The sequence below is a fragment of the Lolium rigidum genome, chromosome 4 (assembly GCF_022539505.1).
Source record: "Lolium rigidum isolate FL_2022 chromosome 4, APGP_CSIRO_Lrig_0.1, whole genome shotgun sequence".
NCBI classification, from domain to species: Eukaryota; Viridiplantae; Streptophyta; class Magnoliopsida; order Poales; family Poaceae; genus Lolium; species Lolium rigidum.
In genome coordinates, this window is record NC_061511.1 from 219,475,125 (window position 1) to 219,489,823 (window position 14,699).

The window sequence follows — 14,699 nt, forward strand, 5'->3', positions numbered from 1 at the left end:
CTAGCTAGCGGCTAGTGCCGAGGTTTACATAATGTAAATGTCCCACATCCATAAATTATCTATTTTGTCGACGTATTTGCGTCAAATCATCGTTCATGACAAGGAATATGTCCATGAGTTGTAGTGTCATCAACAGAAATACGATGAACACTCCAACCACCTCAACCTACTACCCATTGACCGTTGTCTTGTTGGACTGGAGTGCGGTATATCATCACCGCGCAAGAGCAAGCAACGGAAGAAGCCACCAGCTGAGAGCTTCAGACCATGGCCGTTGCTCGCGGCGTCTTCCTTGTTCTCTCCTCCGCTCTACTGATCTGCGGTGCTGCATCCGCCGCCGATGTAGAGGTCACCCATCTCCGATTTTACGTTCACGAGGTCGAGGTCGGCACCAACGCCACCGTCGTCAACGTCGCCAGCCTGCACAGGTAAACACCAGCAACACATATACCCAGTAGCATGCTCTGCTCCTCTGCTCACATGGATCACTGGACGGGCACACGCAGGAACTCATCAAAGTTCGGTGACGTGAACGTGTTCGACAACGTGGTGCGGGAGGGGCCGGACCCGGCGTCGCGGCTAATCGGCAGGGCGCAGGGCTTGGCGGTGCACGCGTCGCTCGACGGCCGGAGCGGCCTCGTCGCCATCAACTTCGTCTTCTCCGATTACGGCGGGTACAGCGGTAGTGGGCTCACGACGCAGGGACCCATGGGGGAGTCGGGCGCCTGGGAGCAGAGCATCGTGGGCGGCACGGGCAAGCTCCGCTATGCACGAGGGTACATGGTCAGCGAGCTCGTTGCCTCCACAAACACCTCCATCGCCGTCGTCTTCGACTCCTACTTCACCCTTGCCGCATAGAAGACTACATCCGGCCAGCTCGTTGATCCTTTATCAACATTTCCCGTAGCTTGGAGTCTTCTTGTCCTTGTCAGTTGCCACAGTTAAAAGTGCATCGTTCTAGCACGTACGGTGTGATTTCTGTTTCCCATCACTGTTCAAAATGCCCCCAAAGTTCATACTCCCTCTATCCCACCAAAAATATTTCAATTTTGTCGAAATTTAAATATAGTACATCCAATTTTTGATAAAGTTGAGACACTTTTGGTAGGATGGATAGAGTATAAAGATCCTAACTTGGCAGAAATATTATCGCAACAATAAAACTATTCTACCTTGTTGTTGTTATAAATTCCATTAGAAGCTCACTTTAGTCAAAAATAATTTTCAATCCTATCTTAATTTCTATTATATATAGCAAATTCTTGACATCCCTAGCACTTTCTGAATTATCCTGAAAAAGCAAAGTGATACTTCGATTAAGTGTCTTTCCAAGAATTTTTTTTGTGAAAAGTAGCGCGATATCCACCATCTAGCACTTTGAGATCCGTGGTAGCTTCCCCAATTAGTCTCTTACAAGTAATCATGCATAATTTTTTTTTCAAAACCTAAGATTCGCCATAATTTGGTTCAAAAATAACTAAAATGATCTAAATGTGTGTATAACAACAAGATTTCGCTAATGTTTCATTTTAGTATCGAAGACATGCCATATCATTGATACGTAACTACCAAGACAACCTAGCAAAAATCATGAAGCGTTAAGTGACATTGAACTATGGATCTAGCGAAGGTAAGTAACAACATCGTGATAATTGTATCTTCCATTTTCTCCTAAACTGATCTAAGACAATGATTGAAGGCACCCCGCCCAAATAATGCTTTCTCAGTCAAGTGTCTAAATAAGTGACCAGCATTCAACATGCCCTAACACTTAACACTGCAGGCACCACGCCCAAATGATGCTTCCCAACCAACGTCCCAAGCACTGTAGACCCAGTAAACAGGGTGAGTTTCTATTCCTGTCACTGTCTTGTATCTCCTTTGCTTTATTTTATTTTTTGGTATTCAATTATCTGTATTCTTAGAACGTTACAGTTTAGTCCTTGGCATTTGGATTTCAGCCCTTTCACCAACTTGTTAGTGCTATTACGTTCCTGGTTTTAACGGATTGGTATTTGTATGCGATGGCTGTGATGCACGCACGCCGAAGGTACTTGAAGCATGCGTCGACGACTCGTGCACGGAGGTCATGGTTACGACAGACGGTATTCTGCTATACTAATAACAGATTAGTACGCCTCCAACCGCAGTGCTAGGCGTCTCAGCCAGACAGTAGCACCTAGTGCCGACGTTCCGGCGTGACCTGACCTTGATCTGAGAAACTCGTAACCCCGTATCTGATTTATATGGGCCGTGCGAAATGTAGCCCATACATAAATTTGATGCATGGGGCCATATTTCACGCGGAAGTCGTCGAAGAGGAGCTCCCGTGAGAAACCTAGGCATAGATCTCCCGCCGCCGTCTCTCCTGACTTTTGTGCCACTTCTTCAACGATGAACGTGGGAATGAAAGCGCGGCAGTTCGTCAATGTGGTTACGGAGAAGTGCAACGGCGATTTGTGTTCGCGCCGCCGTGTCCTCGGTTCGTATTCGCTGCGCTGTGTCAAGGCCAGCGACCTCTTCTACGGATCCACGGAAGAAGCGGTTCTAAAGGAAGCAGAGCAAGAAGCCATGGAGGCCACGGATCCATCCACCAAGGTGCTGCCCCGGTCCCGTCTGCCGAAGCTGCGGATCAAATTCAACCAGTCCCGTCCGGTCGACGGCAGGATGGACTTCTGGCCGTTCTACGGTGGGGCGAACGAGAGCAGCAAGATCGTATGCATCGATGCCACGGGCCAGGCCGTCCTCTACGACGCCGGCGCCGTCACCCTGGAGACGCTGCCCCGCCTCCGCGAGCCCATGGGGAGCGTTTCATATCTCCCGCCAGTAGCCCTGTCCGTCGCGCTTCCCGACGCCCACGACGCGCTCTACGTCATGGACCAGAGAAGCGGCAGCTTCGAGGCCCTCGTCTGCGGCAGCCCCTGTCCGTCTCGTATAGGGCGGAATTGCCGGGACGAGTTCGTGTGGCGGTGGCGCCAGCTCCCAATGCCGCCGTTTGTGAGGGAACCTTCCCATGGCTGCATCGCGTCTTACGCGCTGCTGCCGGACGGCACCATCTGCGTCTCGTCCATGGCGGACAAGGTGGGCACCTACTGCTTCGACACGGTGGGCGAACGGTGGACCAAGGCTGGCCGCTGGAAGCTACCCTTCTGCGGCAGAGCCCACGTCGTCCCTGAGCTCGACGGCCTCTGCTTCGGCGTCACGGGCCGCTCACCCAGCCGCCTGTGCGCCGTCGACTTCTCCTCGATCTCCATGGACGACGCCGACAGCGGTCGTCAGCCCAAGCTTCGGCATCAATGGCTGGTGTGGGACAAGCCCGACTGGCATTGGATGCTGACGAGTATCAGCGTGGCCTACATGGGGGCGGGCAAGTTTTGCGTCGCCCAAACCTTTTGCGTCGACGATAAAGACATCGGCCGTTTCGTATATGATCAGACTGTGCTAACCGGCGTCGAGGTGGTTCGCCAAGATAATGGAGGAAGTACACCAAAATCAAAACTCCATGTGATGAACGGCGCTCGCGAGAATGGACGAAGGAGAAGAAAATGGAAATCCAGTCTTCAGATGATCAGGCACAAGTCTGTTCGCTACGGCCTACACAACCATCGCATCCATGTGCTCTAAATAAGTAGTAGTTTACACGAATGAGAAGCTGTAGAGGAGGGGTACTTATCGATTTCTTGCGGGCCGGGTTAGTATTGTGGTTGGAGTGAGCTTAGAGGCCGGGTTTAGTCGGAGGCTTGAGGAGCTCTGCAAGTTTGCTCCTGGGCCGGAGGCTCGGAGAGCAGAGGATGGGGCTGCCGCGCGAGCCTGCCTCCTCTGTTTTTCTGTCCTCCAACGTGTGTGCGGGCCTTTTAAATCGATCGCCTCGATCGGTCCACCAACGCTGGCGTACCCGTACACCAAGACCCGTACCTGATCGCATTGGGAAGAGACGTTTGGATCGCTTAAAAAAAAAGGACGTTTGGATGGTTCGATCGCTCGCTTCGCAATATCCAGGCGGGGCTCGCTTCGCTTCCGCTCGCTGGAAAGTCGGTGCGCGACTGCACGTTGCCTTTGGCGACTACTCCTTCTCCAGCGCTCATTCCTTATTTATTTTATTTTCTTTAAGTGCAACGCGAGCCAGTGTCCCTCCCAGTTTTTTCTTCTTCTTTTTTGAGGGGGTTTCAGGGTGGACCAGCTGGTGGGCCTTCCTCCTGCGATCCGCCTTCATTCCATTTGCCATTTATTCCGATGATGCCCGCTGCGCTAATTGCACATTTGGGATCCAGCGATCCATCAGTTTGCCGCTCACGTACACATGCATATATAGGATGCTGATATTTGTAGAATCAAATTCAATCTTCACTTCAAACACATTTGCTGACTTCTTTCCTACTGGAGTACTAACATTTCCATGTACTACTACTAGTTAAAAATTGCAATCAGCTGGAACGATTCTTTACATTAAACCACTTCTTCTCCTACTAATTGGATTCCAAATTATAGGTCCCTCATTTCAAGTCTTTTTTTTTTACTCACACATTTCGCGGTATAACATTTCTCAATGATTACATATTGGCGTGTGGCATATCTTTCTCTCCCTATATATATCATTGGCATCACATTAATATTCAAATTTTTGTGATTATTTTGCTTCACCGTTCAAAGTAGTTTATTATTATCCAATATTTTTTCATGCTCTTAGGGCGCCCCCAATGCTTGTATCTAAATCACCGTATCATGTTTACCAACTCAGCTAAGTGCAAAGCCATCTCAATGCATCGTATCAAATTTCATTAATATATGGCCCACTAATCAACCAATCAAATGGGCCTTCCTAGGTTTCATTGTGCATTTCGTGAGAGTAGATTGATTAAGTGGCATCGGGTCCGATGACAAGAGTCGTATCTAGAATAAGATACCGTTCCATCAAAAAAAATCTAGAATAAGATACCGTAACTCTCTCTCTCTCTCATCTGTAAATAGATTGACACGTTGGATTCTCTCCTAGCTGGCATCAATTAGATACGATCTGACCTGGTGCGAGTGGGAGCGCCCCTATTTATTCTGATCAACACCGACGTAAGCAAGAACTTTTGGTGGAGATTTGCTGGTGCATTGAGAGTAGTAGTATATGAAAGGCAGGTGGTATTTAATACCGTTGTTTTCTCCTCCTCCCTAGACAGCCTTCTCGCAAATCGTGGTGAATCAACCATCTCACGGTATGATTGCTGCACCCCCATGGGGCTCTCACAGCGATTTGGATTTTGGGCCGTCCGATCGAGCTAACGTGGCGCAATCTCGGCCGTCCGTTCCATCCAGGGTGTGAGGCCCTCGCACGAACCCACAATTTATCCATGGGTCACTAAAAGCCCATCCCGGCCCGGTCGTGCGAGGAGACAAAACGAGCGCCCCAGCCTAACCCTCTCCCAATCCCCTCCCGTGCTGCTCCTGGCCGCCGCCGCCTCCTCCCCAACTCCCGCTCCCCGCTGCCGGGCTCCTCTCCGGCGAGCCGCCGTCAGCCACCGGCAGGCGGCGTGCCCGTTCTCCGGCCTTCCACTCGCGGCTGCTAGGCGGCGGCAGCGGTTCAATGGCGCCGGCCTCGAAGCAGCGAAACTCGACGAAGCAAGGTCTCCGCCTCCATCGATCTCTCCCGCGCCGTTCCCGATGTGAAGTTCTTCAGCACCGACATCGCTGGGAGGGCTCCCAAGATGGACCGGGGAAGAAGGATTTGGGCCGTGGTGGGCGGCTAGCGGCAAGGACAGGGGCTTTGGTTCTTGTTCCCGTCCGTGCTTTGGCCGTTCCTTGTTTCGAGCTGTCGTTGGCTTGCCTTCTCTTGGCCGTTTTTGTCTTCATTTTTCTCCGCCCTCTTCCTTCTATCTGGTCGCTCGTGCTTGGTACGTCCTGATTTGTGTCTGTTTGGTGTTGTTCTCTGCAGGTACTCAGCATGCTGGTGGTTGCTGCGCCGACTGGGTGCGGCGTGGGGGCGAGCTAGAGGAGTTTCGGGTTTGGCCCCTTCCTGCTTCTCCCTTTTTGTCTTCTCCCTTTTCGATTTGGCTTGTTCTTTTGCTGCTTGCCTTGCTCCTGGCGTGGTTACTTTTCTTCTGTGTTTCTTCTTTGCAGGTCGTCACCTCGCTGAAGATTACTGGGTCGGCTGCTCGCGTCTGGTTCGAAGTTGTCTCCTCAGCCTACTGTTTGCGTCTGCTCCTGGTAAGCTGCTTCTTTCGGTTGGTTCATGCTTTCTCTGTATTGCTAGAGTACTGTCCGCGGCCGTAACTGTTCCTGTGCTACGCACTCGTTAGTATCAGGCGGCAACTAGATTTGCGGCTTCCCTGGTGCTAGGCATAGTGGACGGGTTATTTTTGGTTCTAGGAAATACGCGTGTTTGTTGTTGTTCCTCAAGTAGGCCTGCGTTCTTAGCACGTTAAGGTCTGATCAGAGCTTTTCTGCGTTCCTGGTAGTGGGACTTACAGAGAATGATGCATATGTGATTTAGACCATTTCCTTCATTAGCCAGAAGGAGTTGGTAAATTGATTATCCAAAATACATGTGCCTATAATCTAATAACATGAAAGGATAGTGCTCAGTAGGGTGTACAGAAAAATTCAATATCATTTTAAAAGCTTAACTCGCACACGAACATCTGTGTGTATATATGCTGGATAATAAGTACTGCCCAAATAATGCAAAATCACCGCTTAAGAGTATATTTCGATAGGTGGGTCTGAACGGTACTTCATGGACATAGTCTACTTTCTCCACAAAAACGGCAGCGATGGGTTGCTAAAGTTAGACTTAAGGTTCAATTCTGTGAGTTCTTTGTCACAGGGCGCACCTCATAAAAGGCAGTCCTATACAGGGACATCAAGATCTATAAGAAATGGCTTTTTTATTTACTGCAGTTAGTACTATAATTAGGTGACGGTGAAACCCTAGAGTTAGTTTACTATTTTTTCCTAAAGTAGGAAGCCTGCCTATTTTTCTTCGACAAAAGATATATATATATGATACTGCCGGTAAGGAAATAAATTTCACAATGCAATGTGGTCATAGATAATGAGATGTTCCAATCGTACCCTAATAGAGTTTTACCTATCATTGCAGTTTAGAAAACATATATGGAGCTAAGGGAATCTAAGAGTGGAAGCACACAATATCGTAGAGCTTCCTTTTGCCTGCATCCATATTTTCCTTCAGTTCCCATAGATTTCAAAAAACTTAAGATATACATCAGCAAACAGTGTGCTGTGCAATAGGTAAATCACCTGAAATAAAGGTAAAACAGGTTGTTAGATATTGCTGCAACTGAGCCATCGATAAAAGTGTTGCCATGTCCTTTTTGAAAGAAAAATAAAACTGCATTGTAATGCACAGCGGCTATACCTCGCTGCAGCTGATGTTGAAAAAAATATTTGTTACAACGGTTCACAGGATCGAAATCCACCTTTGAACAGCTGCAAAGAAAAGCAGTTACTAAGCATGCTACATATAGGAAGAGAACAGTCAGGTGACAAAATCTGCACTAGCCATGGCTGGCATAGAAGATATCCATAACAGAAATTGGATATAGCTTCTTTATGGATTTGTTGTGCTTTAGTCATGTACACACCAGTGCCATTCCCACTTGCTTTAGATGGACGTGTTCCTCCACTCGCAGATCAAAAAGGAGCTTCGTTCCTTCAGGTGCTTTGTGATGTTCATGACTATGGGTGTTGTCAGTGGATGCACCTGTCCCCTTAGTTACTTCATCGGCTGTTAGTAAAATGCCTGGTTGCAAATGCATGCTTGCTTGCTTAAGATGTGGTGATAAGCTAGGCTTTAATCACTTGCTGTAAGATTCTTCGCCCGGCTCCAGCAGGATACTTATTGTGCCTTATGGCTTAGCCTTGCTCATTATTTTTATTCCCTGTGTTTTCGCATGTATCTGCGATGTATAATAAACTTTGTCTTGCTCTATTTCAGGTTCTCTGTTGTGCACTCTTGCTGCGCCTGTTTCTTTGCCAGGTAGTTTTCCATCTTTGCGTTTAGTTCCTGCATGTATTACCTTTTTTTATATGCATTATGTTCATTCATGTCTTTACATTCTCGGTTTCTAATAAACAAGTGTCCTTGGGATTTTAAATTCTTTTGTGTGTGTTCCTTTCTTGCCGATCACTTTTTCGCCGCCGCAGGATGTCCGAAGGACTCGGGTTTCGGTTCGATATGGTTTTATGGCGACGCTGCAGGATTGATAGGAGTGACTTTGTAAAAACGCATGGTTGATAGGGGTGACACTGTGTTTGTACAGCAACAACTTGCAACTAGCTTAAATCATTTATGAAGATATCATTGGCTGCCAATTTCTCAGGTGAGGAAATCGTTTGCTTGCACCAACACATCTTTCTGAATGCGTGAAGGGTTTGTTCTTCTGAATAAAGTGATTTCCTTTGAAGCTTCACTTTGGAGTTTTCCTTCAAATTCTACAGTAGCCAGTTCTATTTGTATTTCATCAGACTTGGGCACTTGGCAGGTGTTAGGTGTTTCCAAAGCTGGTAGTAGTTATGCTAGCTATGAACAAACTTTGCTGGAAGATATTTCATTAATTACTCCAAAATTTCTAGGACGTGAGAAACACATAGATAGAAATAATTATTAGGCAATGGAGCATAATAAACGAATATGATTTTTTTCTTGGCTGTCAAAGTGATATTGAGTTTTAAGTGCTTCTCCTAAAATTATGTTTCTTGTTTCCTTGATGTGTACTTGCAGTTATGGCTTCCATTTGATGATGCAAATACGCACATGATTTATGGTCCACCCATTCTCCAGTCAGTAGTCCGACATAAATTTGTAGTCAGTGTGTGCCCTGTACCTTCAAAGGTATCCTTTCCCCATCCTTACTTATGAGTGGTTCCTAATTAATCCCTGATTGTAACTATTGTTTTCTGTAGGAATCTCATGATGATGGTCTCCATAAATTATCTGTTAATTAATTAACTCTTATCGCCTCATTTAATGATTTACTGCAACCTATCTTCAACACATGCTGTTCCTTCATTAGTATGGCTTCAATATTTAATTTGTACTCTATTTACCATTTTATTCAGTGTTTACCCCCTGGTGTGTTTTTGTTTTGTTTTACAAGGTCATTGATTTACTGCAAACTAACATCGAGTTGTCAAATGCCAGTAAACCAATTTGATCTTCTGTTCGCCACTAATTCAGAGGCTCTTGACTTAACGCTCAGTTTGTTATTGGTATTATATGTACCCCGTGCTAATAATAGGTAGAACAACAATGTTTGTAACTCTCTATTTACTACAACGGTTACCTATTTGATTTTTTATACACTCACATGTTACTGCTTCTACAAGGGTTCATGGTGCTTATGTGTGGGACTATCAAACCATCATGCTGAAATTGATTCGCTCGTGTGCACATATTTATGTGTGGGACTATCAAATATTAAAACTTGGAATATCTGGTGTTGCCAGCAAGACATCTTTATCTTCTGCCATATTTACACGGCCATGCCCACGAGTATAAACTTACTGTGGTAGTGCCTATCTGTATTCCAACATATTTTCTACTTGCATTGCTTCATTATTTTTCATGCGCAACTGAATTAACATGTGAGTTTGCTCACTTTTCAACCAAGAATATCACTCATCACATGTTGGAAACCATGCTGAGCACTTGGATTTACCTCCTCTTATCCGTTTATGTATTTCCATGCATTTTCAAGGTGAACTTTTAAAATTTCGGATTTGCTTGCTGGCAATCTACTGATCAGATTGTATAAATGGTGCAATCTGAATTTCTTTAATTTAACTTTTCCAAGGAAAATTTGATGGCATAACCTTCTTAAAGTTTTGGCTATGTCATTTATGGTCTTGCAGATTTACCAATGGCGCACTTTGAATCACATTCAGGTCCTGCATGTTTTTCCCTGTGGTTGGTTCCGAGTATGTGTACTATTCTGATTTCTCTTTTCCAACAGTAGAGAACCCAACTTTGTGTGCACCAAAATTATGAACCACAAATCTGTAGGTGTTTGTGCCTTATTGCCTCCATGTTCCTCTTTACTCAAAGTATGTATCCATGTGCAGTGCCAGATATTTCGTGAAATAAAAATGCTTCTAGGGATTTGTACCAAGAATCTGGAGCTTAGCTTGATAATGAATCTGGAGCTTAACTTGATATTGAATCTGGAGGTTAGCTTGATATTGATCAGGTATTGATCATCCCTCATAAAGAACATGCATAGTCTCTTTGCCTTTTTTGCTTGTGACCTAAAACTTGCTAAAAATACCCAAGTATCGAGGAGCTTGCGTTCTATCTGACATGAAGGTAGCAATTTTTATTTATGTATATATATTATCTTGCTTCTCTTCGTTCAGTCCGAAAGAATATTTTTCTTTTGAACGTCCTTTTGGAATGATGACTAGGCCAGTTGTGTTCTTCACTTACCACCTGACACCACTTGGAAGGTAGAATATATGTTCCTCAATGATGAGATTGATTTAATTTCCCAGATGTTGAAACTTCAAACCTGAAGTCAGGAGTGGTTGCCCTTGGTTCAAACCTTAATATTTTGTATGTTGTGTTTCAGGCCTATTTTTCCTACGCTCCTTGAATTTGGAAACACCCCGTGAATATCAGATGGAGTGGAGATATAAAATGGATCAAGGTTTTCTTTTTTCCCTTCCGCTGCAAATGTTTGAGTGGACGTATATAGGTACATATTGCTTGGTATTTTATGTAACTGGTTGTGCACTAATTATTTTGTACATAGCTTGCGCTCATTGACTCCATGATTGTAATTTTTGTTTCTTGCTTGCAGATGCCATCGGAAGCATCTATATGGAAAGGTGTCCAATAAGTTTCGGAAGCACATTTTCTTACGAATACGGAAATGCCCATTATAGATATTACAAAGCTTTAGGTGTATCATTTGATATATTTTGTCTTTGCCTATACAGCGGAAAGAAAGCAATGTGATATGTTTTAGATTTTAAAAATGGGTAGAAAAGTATGCAGCAATAATATCATGATATAATCAGTATGGCTGCATGTATTGCATTTTCTTTAATATTGGGATCTTTCGATTTTCATGCCATAATTTCAGAATTCTGCGTTAATATAGTCACAAGGCAACAATGCATAGGTTAATTATATTTCCAGGTTTTAATTTCCTATATGAGTAGGACCATCTACCTTAGTTGTTTTGACATTGCCATGCTTCATCAATACAATGTTTTGCATAGGAGATTACTGATACATTATTGTGGGGCATTTTTTACTTCGGGATTGTGTATTGATCCACCTTCTTTTATGTATGATGGATGTATTGTTTCATGATTTCTCAGTTTGTTACCGTGTTTCGACTCTTCAGTTTTATTGCAAAATTAGAGATTTGTCGCTCCATTTGTACCTATGGATTAATGGTCATTAAGCTATAAATAAACCTATACAAGAACGAGCTGAAAAATTGTTGCTACCAATATATATAGTGCTCAGAAACAATCTTATGCTACCATGATATTGAATAGATGACTGATTTTTTCCTGTTGCAACTATTATTATATTCTATCTCTAATTAGTTTGCTTTGAACTCCAAAAGTTTTTGTAAATGAAGCTCTTCAAATTATCTCCACAACTTCTCCTATTTACCGATTATCACTTTTAGCAATTTGCTACTCTGATTGTCCTAATTTAGTTCTAACAAAAACTTTTTTTAAAACCTAAGAAATGCAGTTAAGTTTATCGTTGTTATATCGACACGAGCTCCACGGGATCGTGCGCCAAGGCGCACATCTAAATCTAGTTCGTTTTAACTCCCCCGTGAGTACGTAGCATAGTAGTCAATTCGTTTTAACCCTACTTCAAATGTAGCGTGAGGTGTAGATAGAATTCGGGCACTCACTATATTTTATGATTTGTCACATTTTTTTTAAAATGTACTTACTTATCACATGGCCATCATGTGCCAGTGAAACAGAAAATATCAAATGATAGAAGCGCAATGAAAAGTGTGATAAATTATAAAATCCCACTTTGACACGCGGTGATCTAGATCAAATAAATGTCCGTTAGTGCAAACTTTGCACTTTCAAGAAAACATCACGGGATATTACTACTCGGTCCGTCATACTAAGGGCTCGGTGCTCCGTAACCACCATGCATCTAGCCCATACCCAATAATTTAGAAGAGCAAACGGTGGACTAAAATGTAAGATAATAATTTCGCTCCTCTAAACGGTGCCTGCCAGATTGGAACTCCTAAAACTAGCACACCATTTGGACAAATTTCATAGGATTTTAAACAATTTCGACCATATTTCATACAATTTACACATACTTCATAGGATTTAACTAAAACATGCATGGAATTTAACCTAAACATACTACAAACTTAAACTACTTGAACTAAAACTAAAATAAAACCGAGGCCGCTGCCGTCATTGTGCCTCTCTGCAACCGTCTAGTCGTCAAAGGCGGAGAAGAATTCGTCGTCGCCGCCTCCTCCTCCGTGGCGCCTCTCGTACATTGTGTACGCCGCCGTCTCCATCGCCACACATTCGGGATTTCGGCCATCGTCGAGGACTTGGCCTTGCGTGTAGGCGTCGAGGTCAATGCCGCCGCGGCCTTCATCTTCTTCTTGTCTCGCTACCGACTGTGAGTGGGATTGCATCACCGCCGTCGGCCTCCGCGACCTTGGGCCGGTCAACACATGCGCAAGGGGCGGCTTGCCCACGGTCGAGGACTTGCCGGTGGCCTTGGTGGTCGCTACCGCTAGCCGCACCGGTATTGCCCAACCTCTTCTGTGGCATCGACGGCATCGCGGGGTCGAGTCGCCGACGAAAAACTCCGACGGGCATGCAGGGAAGAGATACGGTGCCATTCCAGCCGGGCGAGGGGAGAACGCTGGCGCCAGCGAGGATGGGTGGCGGACTTGGGCGGGAGGGGCGGCCGGTCGGTGGGAGCTCAATTTTTAGGGACCGAGTTGGGCGGGGAGGAAATATGAGAGATGCGTATCTCGTTTTAGGAATCATACTTTTATTTTTGCTCTTTTAACTGTTTTTGGGTTTCGGCTAGAGTCATCCTGGCCGTTAGTGGCACATTTTTTTTTTCCTATAAAGCCGTTTTGGGCTTCGGCTAGAGATGCTCTATGCGTGAAGCCGCCCGTGCGGGTGAGCTGCCGTCGACTGGGGAGTGTTAAGGGATCGCTAACTTTGCTGCTACGGTGCGCCACCAAGAGGATGATGCCTGGAACATGTGAGAGGATGCCGTTGAGTGTCGAGGTGTGGCCAGGGGGACGATGCAATTCAGAGCGTCGATCCATCGCGCGGGTGCTTTGGCGACGTCCTTGAACGGCGAGGTTGCACTTCTCATCGAGGTGCCAAGTAAGACACCGTCATGTGTACTCATGCAGTCTCTATCATTAAATGCTTGGAAAGCGGCGCTGGTGGGTGAATACCAGACGAGGCGGCAATCCGAAGTACATCTGTTAGCGTGTGTTCGCCGAGCTAGCTCAATGAACTACGAGATAGCATGTATGATGGCTCAGGATCGACATGCATGGCAGCCATCCGTGACTAAGAAGGCGAGGGTGTTTGAGCTATACCTATACTACATTGGTGCTGGCTACAAATCGCCCACTCGAGACAGCGCATTTCTCGCTCTTCACCAGCGAGGCTGCACGCCAACAGTTTAGTTAATCCGCCATAGGTTCGATGGCTTGGCGTGAGAGAGAGAGAGAGGGGGCGGAATGAAGCAGAGAGGAGTGTGCATGTACTAGGAATGGGCTCATGTAGTTGGGAGGTTCATGAGAGCATCTATTCTATGTAACGCTACGTACGTGCCACTCACAGGTACTAGGAGCATACGTACAGCTGCACACTAATTGAATTTGAGGACGCAGCAAAATTAAAGGAATGAAGGCTCCTGAAATATGGGACGAGAATTAAAACTCAGCCTCCTCGAAACAATGCAAGGCAACAAGCGTCGCCTCGATAAATTCTCTTGGACTCAATCATCGTAATTAATTGGAATTCGCCTCGATCACCGTCAGCTCAGTTTTAATCCAAACGCACCAAAATCATGTCAAAGAAACAAAAAACGAATTCCAAACCAAAATCACGCCGCAGTTGCTCGCTGTGCCCTCACCCAACGCTCCCAATTCCTCTCCGCCGGGCGGGCGGCCGCTCACCTCCACGGCTGCTGTCCCCTCGCCGGCGCACGTCCCCCACCTCCTCCTCCGCCTCATTTCCCCCCACCACGCCTCCAATCCTAACCCTAGCAGGCGGGAGACGAGGACGACGTGGTCCGTCCTCAGACGGTCTTCTACCGGCCGTCGACTCACACCGCGCCCGCCCAGGACCCACGCTGGGCAAGATCGACGGCGCGCGCGACTGACGGGTGTGTGCAGTGCAGCAGACTTGCCGGCGCATCGGCTCGGCCGCGTCCTTTCCATGTCCTCCGACCTGCTCGCCGGGAACAACAGGGCCGCGCCCGACGGTGAGACTCCTCTGTGTCTTGTCTATCTCCAAGATCTTGCGGGACGCAGGCATTTCTCAATTAGAAAAAAAAAACGATCCCCTGTACAGCTGGATTAATTTTAGGGTCTTGAGGTATACTGCATTATTTTTTCAACTGCTATATCCAAAGTTGTTCGGATGGTCTGCCAAGGAGCTTAGGCACTTTTTTCAATCCAAGGTTGACGAGCTTGCTAATG

At 46.0% G+C, this 14,699-nt stretch overlaps 1 protein-coding gene across 1 annotated transcript; it reads left to right on the forward strand.

The window, feature by feature from the left end:
* Positions 1-267: 267 nt before the first annotated feature.
* On the forward strand, positions 268-858 carry LOC124648289 (dirigent protein 1-like). Its single transcript, XM_047188078.1, has 2 exons — positions 268-428; positions 507-858. The coding sequence occupies exons 1-2, from the start codon at positions 268-270 to the stop codon at positions 856-858; spliced, it is 513 nt and encodes a 170-aa protein (XP_047044034.1).
* Positions 859-14,699: the final 13,841 nt, after the last annotated feature.

Bases quoted from the DNA above. Each gene is read 5' to 3' on its own strand.
- LOC124648289 (XM_047188078.1), top strand. From the start codon at position 268: ATGGCCGTTGCTCGCGGCGTCTTCCTTGTTCTCTCCTCCGCTCTACTG. The intron at 429-506 runs GTAAACACCAGC...GGGCACACGCAG, and splicing joins AACGTCGCCAGCCTGCACAG to GAACTCATCAAAGTTCGGTG.